The 22,465-nt window shown below is 47.6% G+C and overlaps 1 protein-coding gene across 1 annotated transcript in view; it reads right to left on the reverse strand.

Moving 5' to 3' along the window:
• RASGEF1C (RasGEF domain family member 1C) overlaps positions 1-22,465 on the reverse strand; it is a 98,812-nt gene that overhangs the window by 18,300 nt on the left and 58,047 nt on the right. Inside the window, exons 2-7 of the mRNA XM_037500433.2 lie at positions 21,460-21,642; positions 21,150-21,272; positions 19,362-19,499; positions 12,972-13,172; positions 11,884-11,958; positions 1,458-1,547 (exon numbers count right to left, since the gene is read on the reverse strand). Of these exons, the coding sequence (XP_037356330.1) occupies positions 1,458-1,547; positions 11,884-11,958; positions 12,972-13,172; positions 19,362-19,499; positions 21,150-21,272; positions 21,460-21,636 (804 nt within the window). The 5' untranslated portion in view covers positions 21,637-21,642. The remainder of the gene's footprint in view (positions 1-1,457; positions 1,548-11,883; positions 11,959-12,971; positions 13,173-19,361; positions 19,500-21,149; positions 21,273-21,459; positions 21,643-22,465) is intronic.

Genomic DNA, 22,465 nt, shown 5'->3' on the forward strand with positions numbered 1-22,465 from the left:
TCGAGTGGGCTGGCTCCATGGGGCTGGGGCTCTGTGCAAGGAGAGCCTCCAGTGGGTGTGGGTCTCCCCTAAAGGATGGGACTCTCATAGGATTGGGGCCCAGTGGGGGGCTCCCATGGGGACAGCTCCTTCATCCCTCAACCCAGCTCAGCACTCCTCCTCCAGAAGCAGAAAGCCTGGTTTCTTGGCCTTTCCTCCCAGTACCAAGCTGGGTCTCCTGAGGGGGAAGGAGAGCAGTGGGGCAGACAGGGACACACAATAACCTCAAGGCCCTATTTCCTGAGCAACCTCTCCTCTACTTTCTGTTGAATGACTGTGTGACTTCAACCCCAAGGTCTTGGGACTTGGACTTCTCTGATAGCTCAGAACTAATCTGTGTACCCCCAAAGGCCATCCTGGGCCTATGCAATGCTTGACTCCCGGGGGGGGGGGGCTCACAGCGCGTTCATGTTCATCCCCATCTTAGATGCTGGATCATTGATGTGAATGTAGGAAACAAGTAGGGCTAGTGGAGCCCTCAGCTGGGTTCTTGCCAAAAGATTTTCCCCCCTAGACGTTCAGCCATGATCTTTGCTGACACCAAAAAGTGCACTGAGGTGTCTGCAGAGTTTGTGCCACCAACCCCCTTCAGAGTTACCCACTGGGTTCTGCCCTGTCCTGTGCAGAGCCACCCAAGCATCAGTGCCAGTGATGGGGGCTGAAGGTCAACTGGCCTCGGCAGGATGTGGGCGCTCAGACAGGTGACCCTCCCAGCTCCCGAAGACTGAAGACACTCAGATCAGCTTCTCCAGGACAGTCCTGCTCTTCCCTGTTCTCTGTACAGGTGTTGATCCTTCATAAACACTGTGTGCCCCAAGCGCTATCTCGGCAATTGCTCCTAGACACTGGCACAGAGCTGCCACCTATCCTTTCCTGAAACAAGTGGCCTGTGGGCCTCACTTGATGGTGGGAGGTGGTTTCAGAGGAGGGTCCCTCTGCTGGAAGGAAGAGAAGAGTGCAGACAGGGTCCAGTCTGTGGGACCTCAACTCAGTGAGACCCTCTTCTGGGGTCTTCCTACTTTCTAGGAGAAGCCAGAGACCTGAACTTTGTAAGTGCAATCTCCCAGCTGTCAAAAGTTAGATCATGTCTACCTGTGAATCCTTAGTGAATCAAACAAAATGCAGGCCAGCTGCCCAACGCAGACAGCCCCAGGTGGAGGAAGAAGGGAGCACTCTTTATTCCTTCAGCAAGCAGCCTCTGACATCTCTGTGACTGGCGTAGATCCATCCCTAGCTCACCCAGGGGGAATGTCACCGCAGGCAAGCTGGATGACACCTGGTACCCCTGTGGGGTGCCTAGCCTGGCCTGGCTTGGAGCTGGGTAGACTCAAAATACCATCTGGTTCCCTCCCAGGGGGCCTCCTCCCCCTCGGTGGCCTTTGGCCGTGCCAGGTCATGCTCCCTGGGTTTCTACGCACCATGCAGATCTCAGTTGCCACGAGGTAACACAGTCTGTTGAACCATTTCACATAAGCCTCCAGGTTGTTAGTCTTGTTGCCGAAACAAGGCTAGGAAAAACACAAGCACCACGCTGAATCTTTTCTGTCAGTAACTTTTTGAACATGAAGTCAGTTCATGATCATTATTAGATGATCAGAAAAATGTTGAAACCTTAAAAATCGCCCAGAAAATACCAATGATTTGATGATTTGATGTGTACCTTCTAGTCTTTCTATACACTCCCAGGTGTTTAGTAGATAATACAGTAAACACACAAATATAGGATACTTAACTAGCATGCATTTTAAGTAATACACTCAGAAAAACCTTAAAAATCTTCAAGAAAAAGACTAATGGCTAGACAACTGGAGAAAAATCAGGGATGGGTTCTCACAGAATGTCCAAAACACATGAAAAGAAGTTCCATTAATGGTTTGGCAAAAATGTAAAAGTCTGACCATTTCAAATGTCAGTGAGGATGTGGAACATGAATGCCCCCTTTCTAGGAGTATGATGGGTACAGTCTCACCTGGCATCACCTGGAAAGGCTGGCCATGTGCCCCTCTGCTGATGCAGTAGTTCCCTCCCTAGAGAGAGCTACAGTAACAGTTCTCAAAGTGTTGTCCATGGACTCCTGAGGGCCCCTGGGGTCCTCTGAGGCTCCTTTGCCCTACAGGCAAAATCATTTTTCTATTCATACAATGCTATTGCCTTTTCACCATGTTGGCATTTGCACTGATGTGTAAAAGAGGAGGGAACTCTTGTACATTTTGGGACTATAAGCAGTGGCACGGGAAGCAGAATGGAGATTCCTCAAAAAATTAAAGATAGAAACTCCATAGGATCTGGTTATTTCACTTCTGGGTATTTACCGCCCCTCCCCCCCACCCCCAATACAAAAACGCCAAGTCAAAGAGATACATGCACCCACTCGTTCACAGGGAATTATTTACACTGGCCAAGGTAACAATCCAAGTGCCCTTTCACAGACAAGTGGATAAAGATGATGTGCTACAGACACATGTGGAGTACTACTAAGGTATAGAAAAGCCGCACAATTTTGCTATTTGCAACAACATGAATGGACCGAAAGAGTCTTATGCTTAGTGAAGAAAGTCAGATGGAGAAAGACAAACACTACATGAATTTGACTGTGGTATCCAGAGACACTGAACAAATGAATGAATTAAATAAAGGAACAATACAATTTTATGCTATAAGACCACTTTAGTAATTACAGAGTGGGGTAAATTATACAGTGAAGGAAAGAATTGGACTTTCAGTGGTGACCCTGCTGTGGTGACACAGATGTTGATTTTTAATGAGGCAAACTTGAAACTTAATGTTATAATACAATGTTAACTCAATTAAAAATATATAAAGAGAATGGTGGATAATATCGCTGCCATCTTGGCCCTGGATCAAGGCAGAGGAACCAATCCTTGCTATCAAGCACTCACAGGAAAGGATAAAAAGACGAGTGCAAATTGAGAATGTCTGTGAAGAGGCAAACTGTTTTAGTTTTATTAAAAATATTTTAACTTAGGGATATAAAAGAGGACGAGAAGGGAGGGAAGCGCAGAACCCTGCTCCCCTCCCCCGCCCACAAAGTCGGCACTCTCGGACCGGCAGAGAGGAGGAAACAACAAACCAAAACGGCCAACAAGAAAAACGGACACAGCAAGCGGGACTGTGAGTGGAAAGGAACTATTGCAGCCACCACACCCCGTGAACGGGAGCTGAGGCGAACCCTGCAGGATCCACCGCGGAGGTGAGCTCCAGACGCCATTAAAGAGAGCCCCGCCCCCCAGGAGGAGACCAGCACCAGCACACAGCCCCGGCCGCCCGGCCGCCCGGCCGCCCGGCTGCTTGAAACTGACAGATGACTCCTGGAAGAACCAGAGGGGAACAGAGAAGCCCACCCAAGATGCCGGCCAGTCCCAACAACACAGTATCCCAACGCATACGGCAAATTAGAAAACAGTCAGTAGGGAGGAGAAGAACCACACGCAACCTAGCAACTCTCCAGAGAAAAAGCACACCACAAAAAGAAAGCCAGCCCCCAGATTGCAAAGACAATAACTTGGAAGAATTTCTGAGCCTTCCAGAAAGAGAATTTAAAATTGCCGTGATTAAAAAACTGACAGAAGTCATAAAGGAAAACAATGATAAGGGAAAAATAATCAACGATCAGAAGAATGCAATTGAATCCCTAGAGAGGGAAAACAATGGTCAGAAGAAAGAAATTGAGTCCCTAAAGAGGGAAGTAAAAGAAATGCAGGAGATCAAAGAATTAATGGAAGAACTAAAGAATTCTGGGAAAAGCAATGAAAGCAGAATAGATGAAATGGAAGAACGAATAAGTACGCTTGAAGACACAGAAATAAAAAGAACCAAAACAGAAAAGGAAAGAGAAGTACGAAGGAAAAAGAACGAAGAAAGACTTCGGGAACTATCTGACTCCATGAGGAAAGGAAATATAAGAGTTATAGGAATACCAGAAGGAGAGGAGAGAGATGTAGGAACAGAGAAAATATTCAAAGAGATAATTGAAGAGAACTTCCCAAATGAGAAGAAGGAGCTGAAAATTGATATACAAGAAGCAAGAAGAACACCAAACTTCCACGACGAAAGGAAAAATACAGCAAGACACATAATAGTAAAGCTCCCAAGAATCCAGGACAAGGAAAAAATAATGAAGCTGGCAAGAGGGAAGAAACAGATAACATTCAAAGGAAAACCAATCAGGCTGACATCAGACTTCTCCGAAGAAACACTACGGGCAAGGAGAGAGTGGAGGGACATAGTCAACAGACTCCAAGAAAACAGATGCCAACCAAGAATACTCTATCCCGCAAAGCTCTCCTTCCTCTTTGAAGAAAGAATATGGACCTTCCCAGACAAACAGAAACTCCGGAATTTCATTGCAACTAAACCCCCACTCCAAAAAATACTACAAGGAGTCCTAAAGCCAGAACCTCAGAGGGACGAATAACAATGAAAGAAGGCCAAAAAAAAAAAAAAAGTTATTAAAAGAATAAATAAATAAAATCAAAGGAAAGACAAACACAATGGCAAATACAGATGTTAACATATCAATATTAACTCTAAATGTAAATGGACTAAACTCTTCAATAAAAAGACACAGAGTTGCAGCCTGGATTAAGAAACAAAACCCAACCTTTTGCTGTCTCCAGGAAACACATTTAGCTACAAAAGATAAAAATAGGCTCAAAGTTAAAGGATGGAAAACAATCCTACAAGCAAATGGACCAAAAAAGAAAGCAGGAACAGCTATACTTATATCAGATAAAACAGATTTCAAACTCAAAAAGATAAAAAGAGACCCCAATGGTCACTACATTATGATCAAGGGGACAATACTTCAAGAAGAAATAACACTCATTAACATATACTCACCAAACGAAGGAGCACCAAAATATATCAGACAACTGTTGTCCTCTCTGAAAACAGACATCAGAGAAAACACATACGTAGTGGGAGACTTCAACACACCACTATCAACAATGGATAGATCAACAAGACAAAAAATAAGTAAAGAAACCAAAGCTCTAAATAAGGACCTAGAGCAATTAGGCTTAACAGACATCTATAGAACACTAAACCCCAAAAAAACGGAGTACACATTTTTCTCAAGCGCACACGGATCATTCTCCAGGATCGATCACATACTGGGGCACAAGACAAACATCAACAGATACACCAAGATTGAAATCATACCAACCATCTTTTCTGACCATGAAGGCATCAAACTAGAAATAAACCATAAAAAGAAGGCAAGGAACTTTCCTACCTCATGGAGATTAAAAACCACACTACTGGAAGACCATTGGACTAATGAGGAGATCAAAGAAGAAATTAAAAAAATTTTTGAATTGAACGACAAGGAGGACACTAATATCCTAAATGTATGGGATGCAGCAAAAGCAGTAATAAGAGGAAAATATATAGCAATAGAAGCTCACATCAAGAAACAAGAAAGAACGCAAAGAAACAACCTCATCTCGAAGCTCAAAGATCTAGAAAAAGAACAACAAAAAAACCCCAAAACCAGTAGAAGAAAAGAAATAATAAAAACCAAAGCAGAAATAAATGAAATTGAAACTAAAAAAACAATCCAAAAGATCAATGAAACCAAGAGCTGGTTTTTTGAAAAAATCAATAAAATAGACAAACCCCTAGCCAGGCTCACAAAGGAAAAAAGGGAGAAAGCACAAATAAACAGGATCATCAATGAAAGAGGAGAAATCACAACGGACACAGCAGAAATCAAAAGAATAATCAGTAACTACTATGAACAGTTATATGGAAACAAGTTCAACAATCTAGAAGAGATGGACAAATTCCTACAACTCTACAATCACCCAAAGCTAGATAAAGAAGAAATAGAACACCTAAACAGACCAATTACAATTAGCGAAATTGAAATGGTAATCAAAAACCTCCCCAAAAACAAAAGCCCAGGACCTGATGGATTTACAAATGAATTCTACCAAACATTCAGAGACGAATTAGTGCCTATCCTTCACAAACTCTTCCAAAAAATTGAGAAGGAAGGGACATTACCAAACACGTTTTATGAAGCCAACATTACACTAATACCAAAACCGAACAAGGACAACACAAAAAGGGAAAACTACAGGCCAATCTCCCTAATGAACACTGATGCAAAAATCCTCAATAAAATTTTAGCTATCAGAATCCAACAATGTATCCATAAGATGATTCACCACGACCAAGTTGGATTCATTCCAGGGGCACAAGGATGGTTTAACATCCGAAAATCAATCAACGTTATCCAACACATCAACAAAAAGAAATATAAAAACCATATGATAATATCAATAGATGCTGAGAAAGCTTTCGACAAAGTGCAACACCCATTCATGATAAAAGCCCTTGAAATTCTGGGGATACAAGGAACATACCTCAACATCATAAAGGCCATCTATGACAAGCCAACAGCCAGTATCATTCTCAATGGTGAAAAGCTGAAAGCAATTCCATTAAGATCTGGAACAAGACAAGGATGTCCACTCTCACCATTGCTTTTCAATATAATACTGGAAGTCCTAGCCAGGGCAATAAGACAAGAGAAAGACATCCAAGGAATCCAAATAGGAAAAGAAGAAGTCAAACTATCACTATTTGCAGACGATATGATATTATACATAGAGAACCCCAAAAACTCCACAGAAAAGCTAATTCAACTCATCAATCAGTTCAGTAAAGTGGCAGGATACAAAATCAACACGCAAAAGTCAGTAGCCTTCCTATACACAAACAATAAATCTGAAGAAGAAGAAATCAAAAAGACCATCCCTTTTGTTATTGAAACAAAAAAAATCAAATATTTGGGAATAAATCTAACAAAAGAGGTAAAGGACCTATACAAAGAAAACTATAAAACACTGTTAAAAGAAATAGAAGAAGACACAAAGAAATGGAAAGACATCCCCTGCTCATGGATTGGAAGAATAAACATTATTAAAATGGCCATCCTACCAAAAGCAGTATACAGATTCAATGCTATTCCAATCAAAATTTCAATGTCATTCTTCAAAGAAATAGAACAATTATTGATGAAATTCATATGGAATCACCAAAAACCCCGAATAGCCAAAGCTCTCCTGAAAAAAAAAGAAGGGAATGGAGGCATCAGACTCCCAGACTTCAAACTATACTACAAAGCCATAATCATCAAAACTGCATGGTATTGGAACAAGAACAGACATACAGACCAATGGAATCGAATAGAAAATCCAGAAATAAACCCACAGATTTATGGTCAACTAATCTTTGACAAAGGAGCAAAGAATATGCATTGGAGCAAAGAAAGTTTGTTCAATAAATGGTGCTGGGAAAACTGGGTCGCTACATGCAAAAGAATGAAGCTTGACCACCACCTCACACCATACACAAAAATCAACTCAAAATGGATTAAAGAACTAGACATAAGACCTGAAACCATAAAATATATAGAAGGAAATATAGGCGAAACACTACGTGATTTGCACATCAAAGACATCTTTACAGACACATCACCCAAAGCAGTGATAGTGAAGGCAAAGATCAACAGCTGGGACTACATCAAATTAAAGAGCTTTTGCACAGCAAAAGAGACAATAACAAAAACAAAGAGAAACCCCACCAACTGGGAGAACATTTTTGCACCCAACACTAATGATAAAGGACTGATCACAAAAATCTGCAAAGAGCTGATGAGACTCAACAACAACAAAGAAAATAATCCAGTCAAAAAATGGGCAGAAGAGCTTAAAAGAAACTTCTCTGAAGAGGAAATGCAAATGGCCAACAGGCATATGAAAAAATGTTCAACATCACTTGTCATCAGGGAAATGCAAATCAAAACTACCATGAGATACCATCTTACACCAGTGAGAATGGCACATATTAAAAAAACTAGCAACAACAAATGTTGGCGAGGGTGTGGAGAAAAAGGAACTCTTCTGCACTGTTGGTGGGAGTGCAAACTGGTCCAACCACTGTGGAAAGCTGTATGGAGATTTCTGGACCTACTAAACATAGAGCTTCCATATGATCCAGCAATTCCACTCCTAGGTATTTACCCAAAGGACACAGAAACATCAATTCCAAAGAACACCTGCACCCCTATGTTTATAGCAGCACTGTTTACAATAGCTAAGCTTTGGAAACAACCCAAATGCCCAAAAATAGATGACTGGATCAAGAAGATGTGGTACATATATACCATGGAATATTACTCAGCATTCAAAAAAGATAAACACATGCAATTTGCAGCAACATGGATGGCGCTGGAAGGAATCATGCTCAGCGAAATAAGCCAAAAAGAAAAAGAAAAATACCGGATGGTCTCACTCATAGCAGGAATCTAGAAAACTTAAATAAGGGACCAGGAAAATGAATAACTATAAGAAAGTGAAAATCAAAATCAACAAAAAACTATGAACCAGAGACACTTTTAGGGGGGTGGGGGTGGGAGGGGAGGGATTGGGGTCAGAATGGGGGGGCTGCAATTGTATGGGGAATATAACAATAAAATTTATTTAAAAAAAAAAATATTTTAACTTAGGGCCTCCCTGGTGGCGCAGCGGTTGAGTGCTGGGTTGCAAAGCTGCCCTCAGCCTCTGCAGCACTGGTTCGATCCCCTGCTGCTCCCCGGCCTCCGGAGGAGGGTCCCACATGGTGTGCAGACCACTCCTGCCACCTGCTGCTCCCCTCAGCAGTGTACTTCGGTCCTTCTGTCTGCTCTGCTCCCCACTTTGGCTCTGGTGAATTCTCTCACCCTCCTGCGCTTCTGACTCTACCCAGTGCTTGTATAAATAAATAAAAAATAAATCTTAAAAAAAAATATTTTAACTTGATGAAATCTTGACCCTTGAGTACATGCCTTGTTGGTATTTATGTTACAAAGTGGAAGGACACAGACAGCACTCCTGCTGCCCACAGACATCTGTGAGACTGATTCATGGGCCCGCCCTCACTGCACTCCATTTTCACTTGAAGAAAGAACTGACCAGCTGTGGTTATTTAGACTTCAGCATTTGGTTGATATTTTCTTGATAATGAGCAAATGAGCCTGTCACCTCAAAGAAGATGACTGATAGTGTTTGTTGCCGACAAACTTGACATAATTCAAGTTTTCAAGAGAAAATTGTGAACTTGTGAAAATGTACCTGCTTCTATGACCTTGACATTTCCAATACGGAAGGATTTTTTTGAATGACAATGGTAGTGTATTAATGAATGTGTTTAAAAAATGTTAGATAGTGAAATGTGTGCATTGATTCAATGTTCACTGATTCAATGAACCCATGTACGACATCACAGGATCATGCACAGGTTGGAGTTTAAAGTACTAGTGTACAGAAAGTCTGTCGATGTAGTTTCAGATTTCAAATTATAATTAGTCTTGAAAAACTACCATTTACTGAGTTTTACTATAGTCTCAAAGAGTCTTACAATTATTCACAATTATCTAAAAAGCTGCAAAGTACTCCTCCCTTTTCCAACTACAGGTTCACATGAGGCTGGACTTTCAGTCAAAATAATATATTTTGGGAGATTGAATTCCGAAGCAAATAAGAGAATTCAGCTATTTTCTATGATGATTAGAGATTTCTTCAAATACTGTAAAATAATGCCGTACTTCAGTAATTTTTCATTCTGGGAAAAAATAAAGTTGCTTTTCTTAAAATATAGTATCTGTTAACATATAATGGGTTACTATTGTTATTTTCAATAAGTACTTAAAATTTACATCTAGGTGGTTAATGTTTTAGGTATCAGTAGATATAATCTACATAATCAAAAGTTCTTTGGGGTCCTCAGTGATTTTTAAGATTGGAAAAGGGTCCTCAGACCAAAACACTTGAGAACTGATGCTCTAGCTATAAAAATGTTCATGGCAGCAATATCTAAAATAGTGAAGAGCTGGAAATGACATAAATGTTCATCTATAAATAGTAAAGTGGTTAAAGAAACGTCACATGAAATCTTGATGTACCTCATGGTAAAAAAGTAATACAGCTGACTCTTGAACATTGTGGGTTTGAACTTACATTGGTCCACTTAGATGCAGATTTTCTTGTAAACAATGTAAACTTACGGTATCCCTACAAATACAGCATTGAAATGTATTTTCTCTTCCTTAAGATTTTCTTAATAACATTTTCTCTTCTCTGCTTCTGTTATTGTAAGATGAAAGTATATAGGGCCTCCCCGGTGGCGCAGTGGTTGAGCGCTGGGCTGCGAAGCTGCCCGCAGCCTCTGCAGCACCGGTTCCATCCCCGGCTGCCAGGTGAGGGTCCCACATGGCGCGCAGACCTCTCCTGCCGCCCGCTGCTCCCCTCAGCAGTGTACTTCGGTCCTTCTGCCTGTTCTGCTCTCTGCTCTGGCTCTGGTGAATTCTCTCACCCTCCCGCGCTTCTGACTGTACCCAGTGCTTGTAAAAATAAATAAATAAATCTTAAAAAAAAGATGAAATATATAACAACATACAAAATGTATTAATTGGCTGTTCAGGTTATGAATAAAGTACGAATCAATAGCAGAGTGTTAGTAGTTAACTTTTGGGGGTGTCAAAAGTTATACATGGATTTTTAACTGCACAGGGTCATGTTGTTCAAGGGTCAACTGTGCTTGGAAATGGCCAGAAGTCAACCAGAATGAAACAGGAAAACAACCTGCTGAAAGTAGCAGACTCCGTTCCACTCTTGCCTGGGGCTTCCCACTGGGCTCCCTAGAGTAACCAGTATCCTAGAGATTGTCCCCACACATGCGCAATTCTAGATAGAGATTATCTCCATGTATGTACAACCTGACATAGACATTAGGTGCACCCTCCTTTCTGTTACACAAATAAGCACATACTGTTCATCACTGCTCTTCTCTCTACTCTCTTCTCTCCACAACAGACCCTGGGGATTATTCCATATTTACAATTTTTCTTCTTCTTCTTAATAGCACATGTGTGGTTATCATAATTTTTAATTCAGTACCCTTGGATGACAAGGTAGTTTGCTTTCAGCCTATGGTCATAATAAACACTGTGTATCCACATATCTTTGTACATACATCTTTGTGTACATAAGTGTATCTATCTGTAGAATAAATCACTAGGTGTGGAAAATTGGGGTCCAGGGTGTACATTTCAAGTGCTGATGCTATTGTCAAGCTGCCTCCAAAGTGATTGTGCCAATTTCATTTTCTACCAGCCCAACACTCTCATGATGTTTAATCTCTGCTTATCTGAGAGGTGAAAATGCAACTGAATAGTTTTCACTTCTTTTATTAGTCTTCGGGGAGGAAGACACAGTGTTTCCAGATTTAGGTCTCATTTGACCCCGTTGATAAGCACCAGGAGTCCTGGCGCTGGGCCTGGAGAGGGACTGGCCCCAACATCCAGGGTGTGGGCGGGGTCCCTAGAGCTTGGCTCCAGGGCCACAGAAGGGAGAAAAGCTTTTACCTTTCCTGGGCAGCCCGCGCCAGCCCGCGCTTCCCTGAGTGGCCACTGGGGGGCAGCAGCGCCCACCGAACCACACTAGGAGGGCATACAGGGTCCCTGAGCTGGTGGGGTGCGTCCTCCACCCTCTTGTCTAAGCAGGGCCTCGGTCCCGGCCTGCCCCTCTGCCCTTGCCGGGACGGTGACCGGCCAGGCCCGCCCACCCTTCCAGGCTTCCCCGGACTCAGGGCCGTGGTGTCTGACTCCCTCGCCCTGACCGGTGAGCTGGAGGCGGAAGGGTGACGGGAGCTCGGTGGCTCCAAGTCCATCGCCGGCTCTGGACCCCTCCACAGCTCCCCAGGAGATGCTTGTGGGATCTGCCAGAGGTTCCAGGGGGGAGGGAAACTACTGGGACTGCCCGCTCAAGGGCCTTCTACCTTTGTGCTGGCCAGAGGGTCCTTGTTCACAAAAGCCTGGACAAACTCCTCAGGCCCAATGTGCCGCAGCCGCTCCTGCACCGGGAGGGAGAAGAGTTAGGAAAGGAGCAGATGGGGGGAGGGGTGCCCACTGGCGGCTACCTTGGTGCGCCCAGTGAGGCTGTCTGCCTCCTAGCCCATCCCTTCTGTTGAATTGTCTCGGGGGCACCATCATCCCCGAAGGGACCTCCTTTCCCACGCCCAGGGCTGCACAGTTCAGGGGGGTGAGGGGAAATGTCCCCACAGGGAGTGTTGGTGGGGTGTGGTACCCAGGAAACCAGGCTCTAAAATCAGAGCCCTGAAATGATTCTCCTTCTCCAGACAGGCCTGGTGGGTAAGAGCGTGAGGTCTGAATCCCGGCTCTGTCCCTCCCGGTGTGCGACTTCCACCAAATCACTTACCCTCTCTGGGCCTTAGTTTCCTCATTGACAGGAAAAGGAGTATTAATAGCACCTGCCCAGCAGGGTGACAGAAAGGTGAAATGAGAGTGTACGTATTTGTTGAGCATCGTGCCTGGAAAGCAGTAAGGGCACCCTAAGGCTTAAAAGGAAAGAAACTCATTTCCAGTCTCCCCTCTCTCTGAAGTAAGTCTCTTGACTTTTTTTAATCAATATGCTGGAGGCTGAATGGGGCATCCCCTTGGCAAGCAGGAAGGCTTGTCTGGGCATCTCTGGAAAATTGGGGTGAGAATAATGTGTGTATATATCCTGGATGGAGAAACTGAGGTCCAGGTGGGGAAGGCACTAATGGTGGAAGGACCACACAGCCATGTGGTGTCAGAGTCAGGACTGAACCCAGCTTCTCTGTCTCAGGCCAGGACTCTCTGGCTGGCCAGGGCCCAAAGGTGGGCAGGCTGGCACATGCAGCCCCAGGACTGGTGAGGGTCTGCTTCAGAGCCAAGGTCCTCCAGAAATGGCCAGCTGGCTTTGCTGAGACAGGCTAGGACCCGGGTATTGGCTGAGACAAGGCCAGAGGGGCAGATGGGTGGCCAGCTGTTCTCGGTTGGTCTAGTTCTGAGTCTGGGTAGAGGGTGGCATGGGCCTGCTCACCAGCTCCACGTGGGTCAGCTGCTGAGCCAGTGTATAGGGATCACTGCAGATGACTAGGAGCTCCCTGTGGATGGAGGCTGGCGGCTTGGTCCGGTAGGCGATGGGCTTGTCAGCTCCCAGCAGGCCTTCCGAGCCCTGGCCCAGAACTGCCAGCTTCTGGTGCAGAGCCTGCAGGAGCTGGTGCATCCTCTTTCGGTATGCCTGCAGGGGTGGTAAAGAAAGAGGAGCTCAGACCTGGACACCCATCTCTGCATCTCTGACATCTAAGGTGGGCAGGCTCCTGGCTGGGATGGATGGGCTGTTCCTAGGTGTGCCTATACCTGACCCCACCTCTGAAACTGCACCCAATCTGGGATAGGTCGTGGTTGGAGTCATAGTCAAGGCCAGTGGGGGAGAAGGCGACAAGATTACAGCAGGAGTGAGGAGAGTCACATAGGAGAGGGCCGCCCCAGCTGTCTGGCAGTGGGTGGGGTGAGGTGAGCTCTGCGGCAGAGCTGGCTGCAAGGAGAGAGGAGGAAGGCAAGGAATGGGACCTGCCTCTGGGTGGCCTGTATTTTTGCTTGGCTTTCATGGGGGACCCCCTCCTGCCTCCCAGGCCCAGCTCTGGGCACGTGATGGGTGCTGCATAACCACTATGTACTGCCAGAAGGCCTTACCATTTAGCTCAGATGATGCGGTCTTGCTTTTTGGTCCTGGGCTGGGCTCAGAGATAAAAGGCCACAGCCCTACTCTTAGGGAGTACCCGTGCTCCCGCCCACAAGGCCTCTTATTTCCTCTTCAGTCCCCTATTTCCAAGGATGGTGCCATTAGACTAACTGGGTTTATTAAGGGAAATGTCCACACTTTCCCAAGGATTTGGTTAGTAACACACAGAACAAGCCCCTTAGTCTGAGACAAATGGCCTCCAGAGGTGGATTTAGCCCCCCAGGGGCCAAGAAGTAGGCCTGGGAGAGGTGATGGACACCGGGGTGTCTTCTAGTGAACACAAGGCTTCCGGCAGACAGGGGATCTGGCTCCATAGGCCTCAAGCATAAGGAGCTTGGTGAATATTCAGTGTTACCTGGTAATTCAGATAGTAAAAGTGTGTTTGCTTCATGCTGTCCTGAAACACGCAAACCTAATGGCATTTTGCAGGCAGATTCTGGTTGCTGGGCCGAGTGTGTCTGGGGGCCTCAGAAGTTTCTCAGCGTCTCTGGCAGGGCTCAAGGGGAACTTCGAGGTCCAGCATTATTAGTTCCCAGAGCTCTGGTGACAAAGATGGCGTTTGCCTGGCCCCTGATGAAAACGCTTCTCTGTGAAGTGGCTACCAGAAGCCTTGGTGGAGGCCTCAGTACGAAGGAATAGGACTGGAGGCTGCCTAATCTAAACCTAAATCCTAGAGTTGTGGGTGCAGGCCCAGCAGGCACCCCCTGGTTAGCTGGTCACTGCGTGGGTAACTGAGGCCTGACGCTTCCTTCTGTCACCTGGGCAAGGAAAACCCCTCTTGGCTCTGCGGTGTCCCAAAGTGTGGTCAGCACGCTGCCCTGAGGCCTTGATTTGAGTGCTGGGAAGATGGTGAGCTTGCTCCAGCCATGGCCAGCCCTAGTGACACAATCTGCTTTGATCCGCAATACCTCCACTGGTCTCCATTCTCTTTCCTTTATCCAGTCAGTCATCTCATTGCGTCTACACTGGTCATGGCATCCCCGCACCCCCAACTCACCCCTTCACACCTCCAGCCAGCTCCCCTCTGTCAGCCATCAGGTCAGCTCCCACCAGGATCTCCTGAATGCCAGGCCATTTTCAGGCTGTATCTGCCTTGTCACCTTGTCTTGGCTTCGGGGTCCTCTCACCTCGGGCTGTCTATCTGCACCATTGGTGGGCCTGGGGTTCCTCCTGTTGCCCACCCCCCATTCTCCTCTTCCTTGTACTTTGATCCTGGACATGCTGATTCATGACCGAGATATAATGTCCATATGAGGACATCACATATGTGGTTTCTGTCTCCAACCTCTCAAGGGGCTGCCTTGACCCAACAAGAGCAAGCAGAAGTCCCGCTTTCCTAGCCCAGAGCTGCCTCCTTTGCCTGTTAATCTGTCTCAGTGAATAACACAGGCCTCGAGCCATCCTCATCCTGCCCTCTCCCTCACTTCCATTACCAGCTTGCTTCCCACCATGGTCTCTGTGGTTGAGGCTGTGGTGGGATCCCCTGTGGCTGCAGTGGCTCCACAATGGACCTCCTGCATCCATGCCAGCTTCCTTTTACTCCACTCTGCAGCCAGGGCTGTCTGTCCAAAATGCACACCTGGCCACTCTATCTCCCTCCTAAAATGCCTTCATATTTTTACAAAATCAAAAGCCCTTAGTGGCTTTGGGGCCAAGGTCAGCTCTGGGCATGCTCAGTGGACACCATGTGGCCCTTGCTTCCCTTCTCTGCTCCAGACACAGGTCACTCCTGTATCCCTCTAATTTCCCCTCCCCCACCCCCCAGTAGGGCCTGTGCAGCCTTCTCCTTCTTGATGTGCTGTTATCCTCTGGCCCCCAGAGTCCCATGTCCTTCCTCCACAGCCCTCGTCCCAGCCACAATCAGGGATTATCCATCTCCTCTTGTTGGAGCACAACTCCATGAAGATGGCACAGGTCACGCTTTGCTGGCCCCAGCGAGGAGCCATGTCTGCACCCCCACACATTTGCTGATTGGCTCGCTGTGACCTTCACCCGATCTGGCCAGCCAGCTTTTGCAGGGCCGGCTGAGGAGCCCTCCTGAAGTCCAGGCTGTGCCTGACATTTGATAGAACCACGCGCTTACCCTATTTCTGAAAATATGCAGATGAGTTAGAGGGACTTGTTATCTCCTGAATCAATATCTAGTCCAAATAATTATCATTTTCTAAGTGTTCATTCACTTAGAATTTTTCCATTTGTCCCTGAATCTTCTGGACTTCCCCTGACAGCGAGGATGACATTTGCCCTTTCCTTTGACCTCCCCTCATTTTCTTACTGATTCCTACACCCTTGTGGATGGAGAGCTCAGCATATATGGGCAGACCCAGAGAACTGTCATTGGACACGGATGGGAGGAAAGGTGCCCTTGCTGCTGTCAGGGCCCACATCACAGAGCCCAGGGCTGCCTGCGTGCTGCAGTCCCTGACATGGTGGTGGGGCCCACCCGCCTCCTCCCTCCCTTTCCACAGAGCCACCTGCTGCGTGTCCAGAGCTGGGTTTAAGTATAGAGGTGGCCAGTGGAGGTGGTCAAGGTTTTCTGGGTTTCTCCAAGTTCTCCAACTGGACATTGTATGGTTACAACCTTCCTGTGGGTCCCTGTTCTCTGAAGTTCTCGAAAGCTGTCACCTGAATCAGCCCCGGGCCGATATGCAGTGAGCGAGGAGGTGAGGACCAGAGTGAGGATGTGGGCCTGCCCATAAATGTCAGCGGGAACAGAGGAAAGGGACACAACGGCCCTGTGTTGTTCCTGAGCTCTGCTGTTCTCATAGCCCCTTTCACCCTCCCTCTTACAGAAAGAAAAGTAAGGTCCAGAGATGCTAAATAAATGGTTCAAAAACACACAGCTCTGAAAAAAAACTCACGCTCATCATCTTGTGTGCACAGCATGCTCTATGTGTGAGTCACCCCTGTGTGAGAAATCTTCTACAAAATAATGCTGAAATATTTTTTGAGCAAAAGATAATGGTTATGATTTGCTTAAAAATAATGTGGTGAGTAGGGGAAGTATGTGAGGATTTGGAGGAAACAAGTTTGGCAAAATATTGGTAATTGCTGAAGCATGGTTGCTATTCTTTATGTTTGCGTATATCTGAAATATTCCACAATAAAAGTTCCATAAAGTTAAAAATAATCCCCATGTTTTAGGGCTTCAGTTTTGGAAAGAATTTGTCCGTCATCATAGCTCACATTTACCAAATACTGAAGTAAGAGCACTCGTGGCTTCAGGGGGTCTTTGCTGCGAAGCTGCACAATGACAACAGTTATCTCTGTTTCACTAATGAAGACCTTGAAGCGCAGAGTCACACAGCCGAGGCTTCTGTACTTCCTACTCTGAGCCCCAAGGGCCTGCCTCGCCAGTCTGTTTCAGGGCTCACCAGCTCCTTTCTGAGGCAAACCTTTGTCCGAACTGGGGCGGGATGGGAAGGTGGAGAGCAGCAACAGTCCAAGGGAGGGCAGGGAAACCCCAAAAGGACACTCCCTGGGGGTGGTTGCTTCTGTAGAAGGTTAACTTGGGGACGGTGAAGAAATCCCCAGGGGGAGCAGCACTGGCCTGGTCCAACAGGGATGGGGTGGGAGCTGGGAACCCCCATCGCAACTTATACTGGAATGTACCCCACACTGGACTCCAAGAAAAGCAATGGGAAATGTCCTGAGTGACCTGTTTGTGCACCTGTTGGTAGGTGACTGCTCTCCACAGCCCCTTCCTAGGCCTTGCTTGTAGCTTATTTTCATCCACTAGGTGGTTAGAAATTTTCCAGCACAGCCCTGGAGGCAGGACTGACAGGTTGTTGGTTGTCCAAGAGGAGGTCCTGCTTCCCGAGGACACTAGCCTGTGACTTTCAGCTGTGCCCCCACCATGGCTGAACAACAGGGTCTGCCTCTGAAATGGCAGGGGCACGCCTGAGAGAGCAGATAATCCCATCATGTCAATGTCTTAGATACAGAAGGCTGAGGGCCTCTGGAGGAGAGAGGTGAAAGGGCTTTCATCCCCTTACATTGCGTCACCTTCATCCATCCATACCCCACCCCTGTACCCACCCTTTCTCTACCCATTATCAATTCATTCATTTGTCCTTCCTCCTTCCTTCCTAACATTGACCTGTCCATCAATCCACCAACACACCCAGTCATCCATCCCCCCATCCATCCATCCTTATTCATCCATCTAATCACCTGCCACCTGTCCACTCACTCACAGATCCACCTACCTACCCATCCACCTTATTCACCCACCCTCCACCCTCCATTTGTCCATCCCAGATATCTACCTACCTATCCATCCTGATTCGTGTGCCTTCCCACACCCACACACACCCATCCATCTCCCCACCCTCCGATCCATCTATTCATCTCTCCACCCACCCACCTACCACTCTTACCTTCCTCTCTCCCCTCTTTCTGCCAATCATTCCACATCCACTCACCCCATAAATCCAACTGCTGATCCAACTACCCAAACATCTACCTTCCTCCTCCACCCAAGTATCCAGCTATTCAGCCAATCAATCAGCATCTCCTCTCTCCTTTCCACCCACCTACACTGATCTCCCAATCATCAAGCCCTCCCTGACAGTGTTTCCTTCTGTGTCCTAAGTCAAAGATCACAACTCACATTTGGGCGAGGGATAAAGATGAGGAGATGACCCTCAACTCGCTGAGTCCCCAAAGCAGCTAAGTCATGATGTGAAGTGACGCCTGGGGTGGGGGCTCCCTCTCTGTACCTCAGGCCTCAGGCTTTATGACTTCTTGCTGTCCAGGCTGCCTTGACAGATTTCCTTTGCTTGACAGGCGGCTGGTTTTGTCATGTCCAGACCCACTTTAGGGCACACCCCTAGCTACCAGCTTGCCACGTCCAGTCTCCTCCCAGGATAGTTGCCTCCCAACATTCTGTCCTTCCTGAAAACATCAGTGTTTGCTACAGGGGCCCTGAAGACGCTGATACACCTCCCCTTTCTAGACCCACCCAGGACTCCATCCCCTTTGCAAGGCTCTTTTTCATGTTCTCACCCTAAGCCTAGGAGGTAGGGATTTTGTCCTCATTTCACCTAGTGCAGCACAGCTGGACAGCAGGGCTGGAAGGACGCACTTGACGCCCAGGCTGCTGGCTGCCTCCCAGTCACTGCAAGGGTTGGGTCTTTTACTCTGGGGTGTGCTTTTAGCCCCAGGAGCCCTCCTGTGCCCGACCCTGCAGGGTTTACAGCTTATCCCTGGAGGCTGAGAGGAGCCAGGGGAGTCTGCCCAGATAGCATGCGGCCATTATTGCCACTGCTGCTGCTATTAGTCTGGTTCTTGCTGAGAGTCCTTTCCTGGCTGGCAGCCCCTTGTTAGGAACCGTGACCACAGCCCAGACCAGATGTGGTGTAGGGACAGGAGGAAGAGGCCTTTGTGGCACTGGCCTGAGACGGCAGGTCACAGACCCGTGGCCTGACCATACAACCTCGAGTCTAGGATGGGTCTTCCTCACCTGCTATCTCATGCCATCCATAACAGCAGGGCAGTGGGGAGATCAAGAGGCCAGTGTAAAACCAGAGGACTGGTTCCCTGCTGGCTCTCCAATCCAATTATCTGATGGGACACAAAGCAGCTGATTTTGAAGGTTCTACAGCATGCAAGACAGATGGAAACTGGATCAGGTCCCCCGTGTGAGGGTGCAGAAGCTAGAAGCAACTCCCTCCGGCTCCCCACCTCATCACAGGGGGCGATGCGGCCCACCACGTCCTTTAGGTGCCCGATGGTCGACTCTTCCTGGAAGTCCCGTGGGAAGGTCTCCGTCCACTCAGCCAACAATTGGAGCAGTTTGGGGCCAAACTTCCGGACTTGGGCCTGCAAAACAAGGGGGTAGCACCTGTGCTTGGTGAGGGGTGCTTGGGGGTTCGGGTCACATCAGCCACCCTCTCAGCCACTCGCTGTGTGTCTACCGGGCTATCTGGGCAGAGGTGGTCACGGGGGGCTGGACCTCATGCCTTTTCTATGCCAGGCGACAGGGACGGGGAAGGGATGGTGACTGACAAGAGCAGAGGGGGACACATCTGCTGCCAGATCATCTCTTGTCTTTGTTCCTCAGCACCCGTTTTCCCTTCTCTGGTGACAGCACATTGCTTTCCCTTTGGGGTCTCCCCCTCTTACCCCAGGGCTTTGGGAGTGGGCCTCCCCGTCCATGCTAGCCAACTGCGTGCTGACACCTCCATCACCGCAGCAACTGGCTCACAAATGGGCGTGTGGACTAAATGAATCCAGTGAGATCGTGACTTTTATTGGGACTTACTAAAAATGGGTCTTGGTTTTCCTGGGGGGCTTGGAAGGGCAGACAGTGGGCCTGGCGCAGTGGAGGGAGAATCTGCTTTGGGCCGGTGAGGCTGGCTCGGGGGCAGGACAGAGTGAAGGCAAGGGGCTGTGGGGGTGGCTCTGGGTGCCGTGGTGGCGTGAGAACCTTGGGCACTACACTGCAGGGAGACATCAACTACTAAAAAAAATGAACAATGATGTCAGAAAAGAAATTTTTAAAAATAAAATGGAAATAATAAAAATGAATAAAGTAATATATATGAAGAAAAAAAAATGATTCACGTTGAAAGGTTATTCTCTTGAGAACAAAACTTATTCATAACTTGAAGTCATTTCATTTTTTCATAATGAAAATGTATTCATCATCATATAATATAAGTCAGTACCAATAAATTAAATGACTAGAAAAAAGCAGAAATTTAATAAACAGCATGCATGGATTCTAACTATGTAACATATGGTAGAGGAAGGAACACATGAAAGGAGTGACAGAGAAGGGCGACGCAAAGCGGCAATAGTCTACTTTGAGGAAACGGACACATTTTTCTTAGAAAAAAATTAATTTTACATTGACTAATTAATAAACTGACAAATAATAAAAAGATGATCTATAATATGAAAAAAAGAAAGACGATGGAGCGGAGGGTCAGAGGGAGAAGGCTGACATTTTAACGGATCTCATCAGTTCCCGAACCTGCATTCTTGAGACTTGGCAGCTACAGGAGTAGGTCAAGTCCCTTTGCCTGGGTCTGCAGAGGTCGGGTTTCTAGCACTATAACCGCAGCTCTAGCCAACACAGATAAACAGAGTCGCAGTCCAGAGAGCGGGATGTGGGGAGACAGAGGAGGCAGCGCCGCCAGCAGACCCCACGGCAGGGGGGGGGGGTGGAGGTGAGTGTGAGCATGTGGGGTGGAGGGCCCAGCAGAGGCTCCAGGGTCCTCCCAAGTCACAGACTGCAGGGGTCCTGCTGATGACTCCTGGGGGATAGGCTCTGGGCGCCGAGCGCTCAAGGGCTCCCAGAGGCCCTGAGAAACAGCTCCCTTGAAGGCGCTCCCTCTGTCCCTTTCGGCTTGGGCCTCAGACAGACAGGAATCCCCTGTGGGACAACTGCGCCTCTCTAAGAGGCCAAAGCTGGAGGGCACATCAGGGGAGTGAGGGCACACTCAGAGGCCCTGCCCTGCCCCTCACCTTGTCCAGCACCGGCTTGTCCAGCTGCTGCTGCTCAATGCACAGGTGGCAGACCCGGGCCAGGAGCTCCCGGGGCTCGATGAAGAGGCGGGAGCTCAGCAGGAAGGTGAAGATGTAGGCTTTCTGCGGGGACATGGGAGAAAGGTGGCGTGTACTCATGAAGGCATGGGGGAGGGGTTCTGCCTTCCAGTTCACCCTGCCCATCAGGCCCAAGATCAGTTCCAGCCCAAGATCAGTTCCAAGCCTCCCCCTGCTTGGTGGAGGAGAGCCCCCTCTGTGCCCCCTCCTTCCCACTGGGTGGGCCACCCACCTCAGGGTAGTAGTCAGCTGTGGGCACCAGCTGCTGAATCAGGGTATCCAGGGAGGCTGAGGATGGAGCTCCATCCAGCAGTGGCTGCCCAGCTTGTTCGCCCTCCATGGACTTGGTGGGGGGTGGACTGAGGCTGCCCGGGGTAACCATGTCGGAGGTGCTCAGTGTCCGGGGCATGCCTGCCTGCAAAGACAAGAAGCAGTTGGGGCACATGTCAGCTCCCACAGGCTCTTGCCTATGTGGACTGGGTGATCACTGCCTTGGAAAGGTGTTAGGGATGCCCACCCCACAGCACAGCATCTTCCAGAAACTATCTCTTCTCTGCTCTCAGCTCAAGTCATTTAGGGGCTCTTTCCAACTTCTTTCCATCTTCTATCCCCCAATGAAAGTTTTGATAAAGCCTAGATCATCAACATATTCTTCCTTCCCCTGGTCATGAAATTGGTTCAGGGATGTGCCTGATGTAAACTGGGGGACTTAGGTGCAATCCCAGAACTTTTGTGGCACTTAGAAGCTCTCTTTCCCCTGGGGTCCCCAGCTGGTGGAATGGCACAGTCGGGATCTTGTGGGTACATTCCTGAGCTCAGCAAGTGTCACCTGGCCCCTGCTGTGCCTGAAGCTGCTCTGTCCATGTCTCCATTGCATGAACCTATTTGAGTTGTGTTTCCCTCAGGTGCAGTCAAATGACTGCCCTCTGGCCTGGCATCCCAGCTTCTTTGTGATTAGGATGCTCAGCCGTGCAGTTTCCCGTCCCCCAACCCCCTCATTCTTTGCTCTTGGTGCCATCCAGGTATTCTCTAAAAACCTCTCCAACTCTGAACCACCACATGGGCTGTTCTCTCCTGCAGGAAGGTTCCCCTACCATCTTCACCCCTCCATCCCTCTGGACAGGCTGAAATGCTTCCTCTCCCATGTAGCCTTCTGTTTTCCTGCAGCATCAACCCCAAGGCCAGGTTTGAGCTCTGGCAGGCAACAGCAGATTGTCCTTGCCTGTGCCTAGTGCAGA

Source organism: Talpa occidentalis, unplaced genomic scaffold, assembly GCF_014898055.3.
Source record: "Talpa occidentalis isolate TD23 unplaced genomic scaffold, MPIMG_talOcc4v2.1 talOcc4.9, whole genome shotgun sequence".
Lineage (NCBI taxonomy): Eukaryota > Metazoa > Chordata > Mammalia > Eulipotyphla > Talpidae > Talpa > Talpa occidentalis.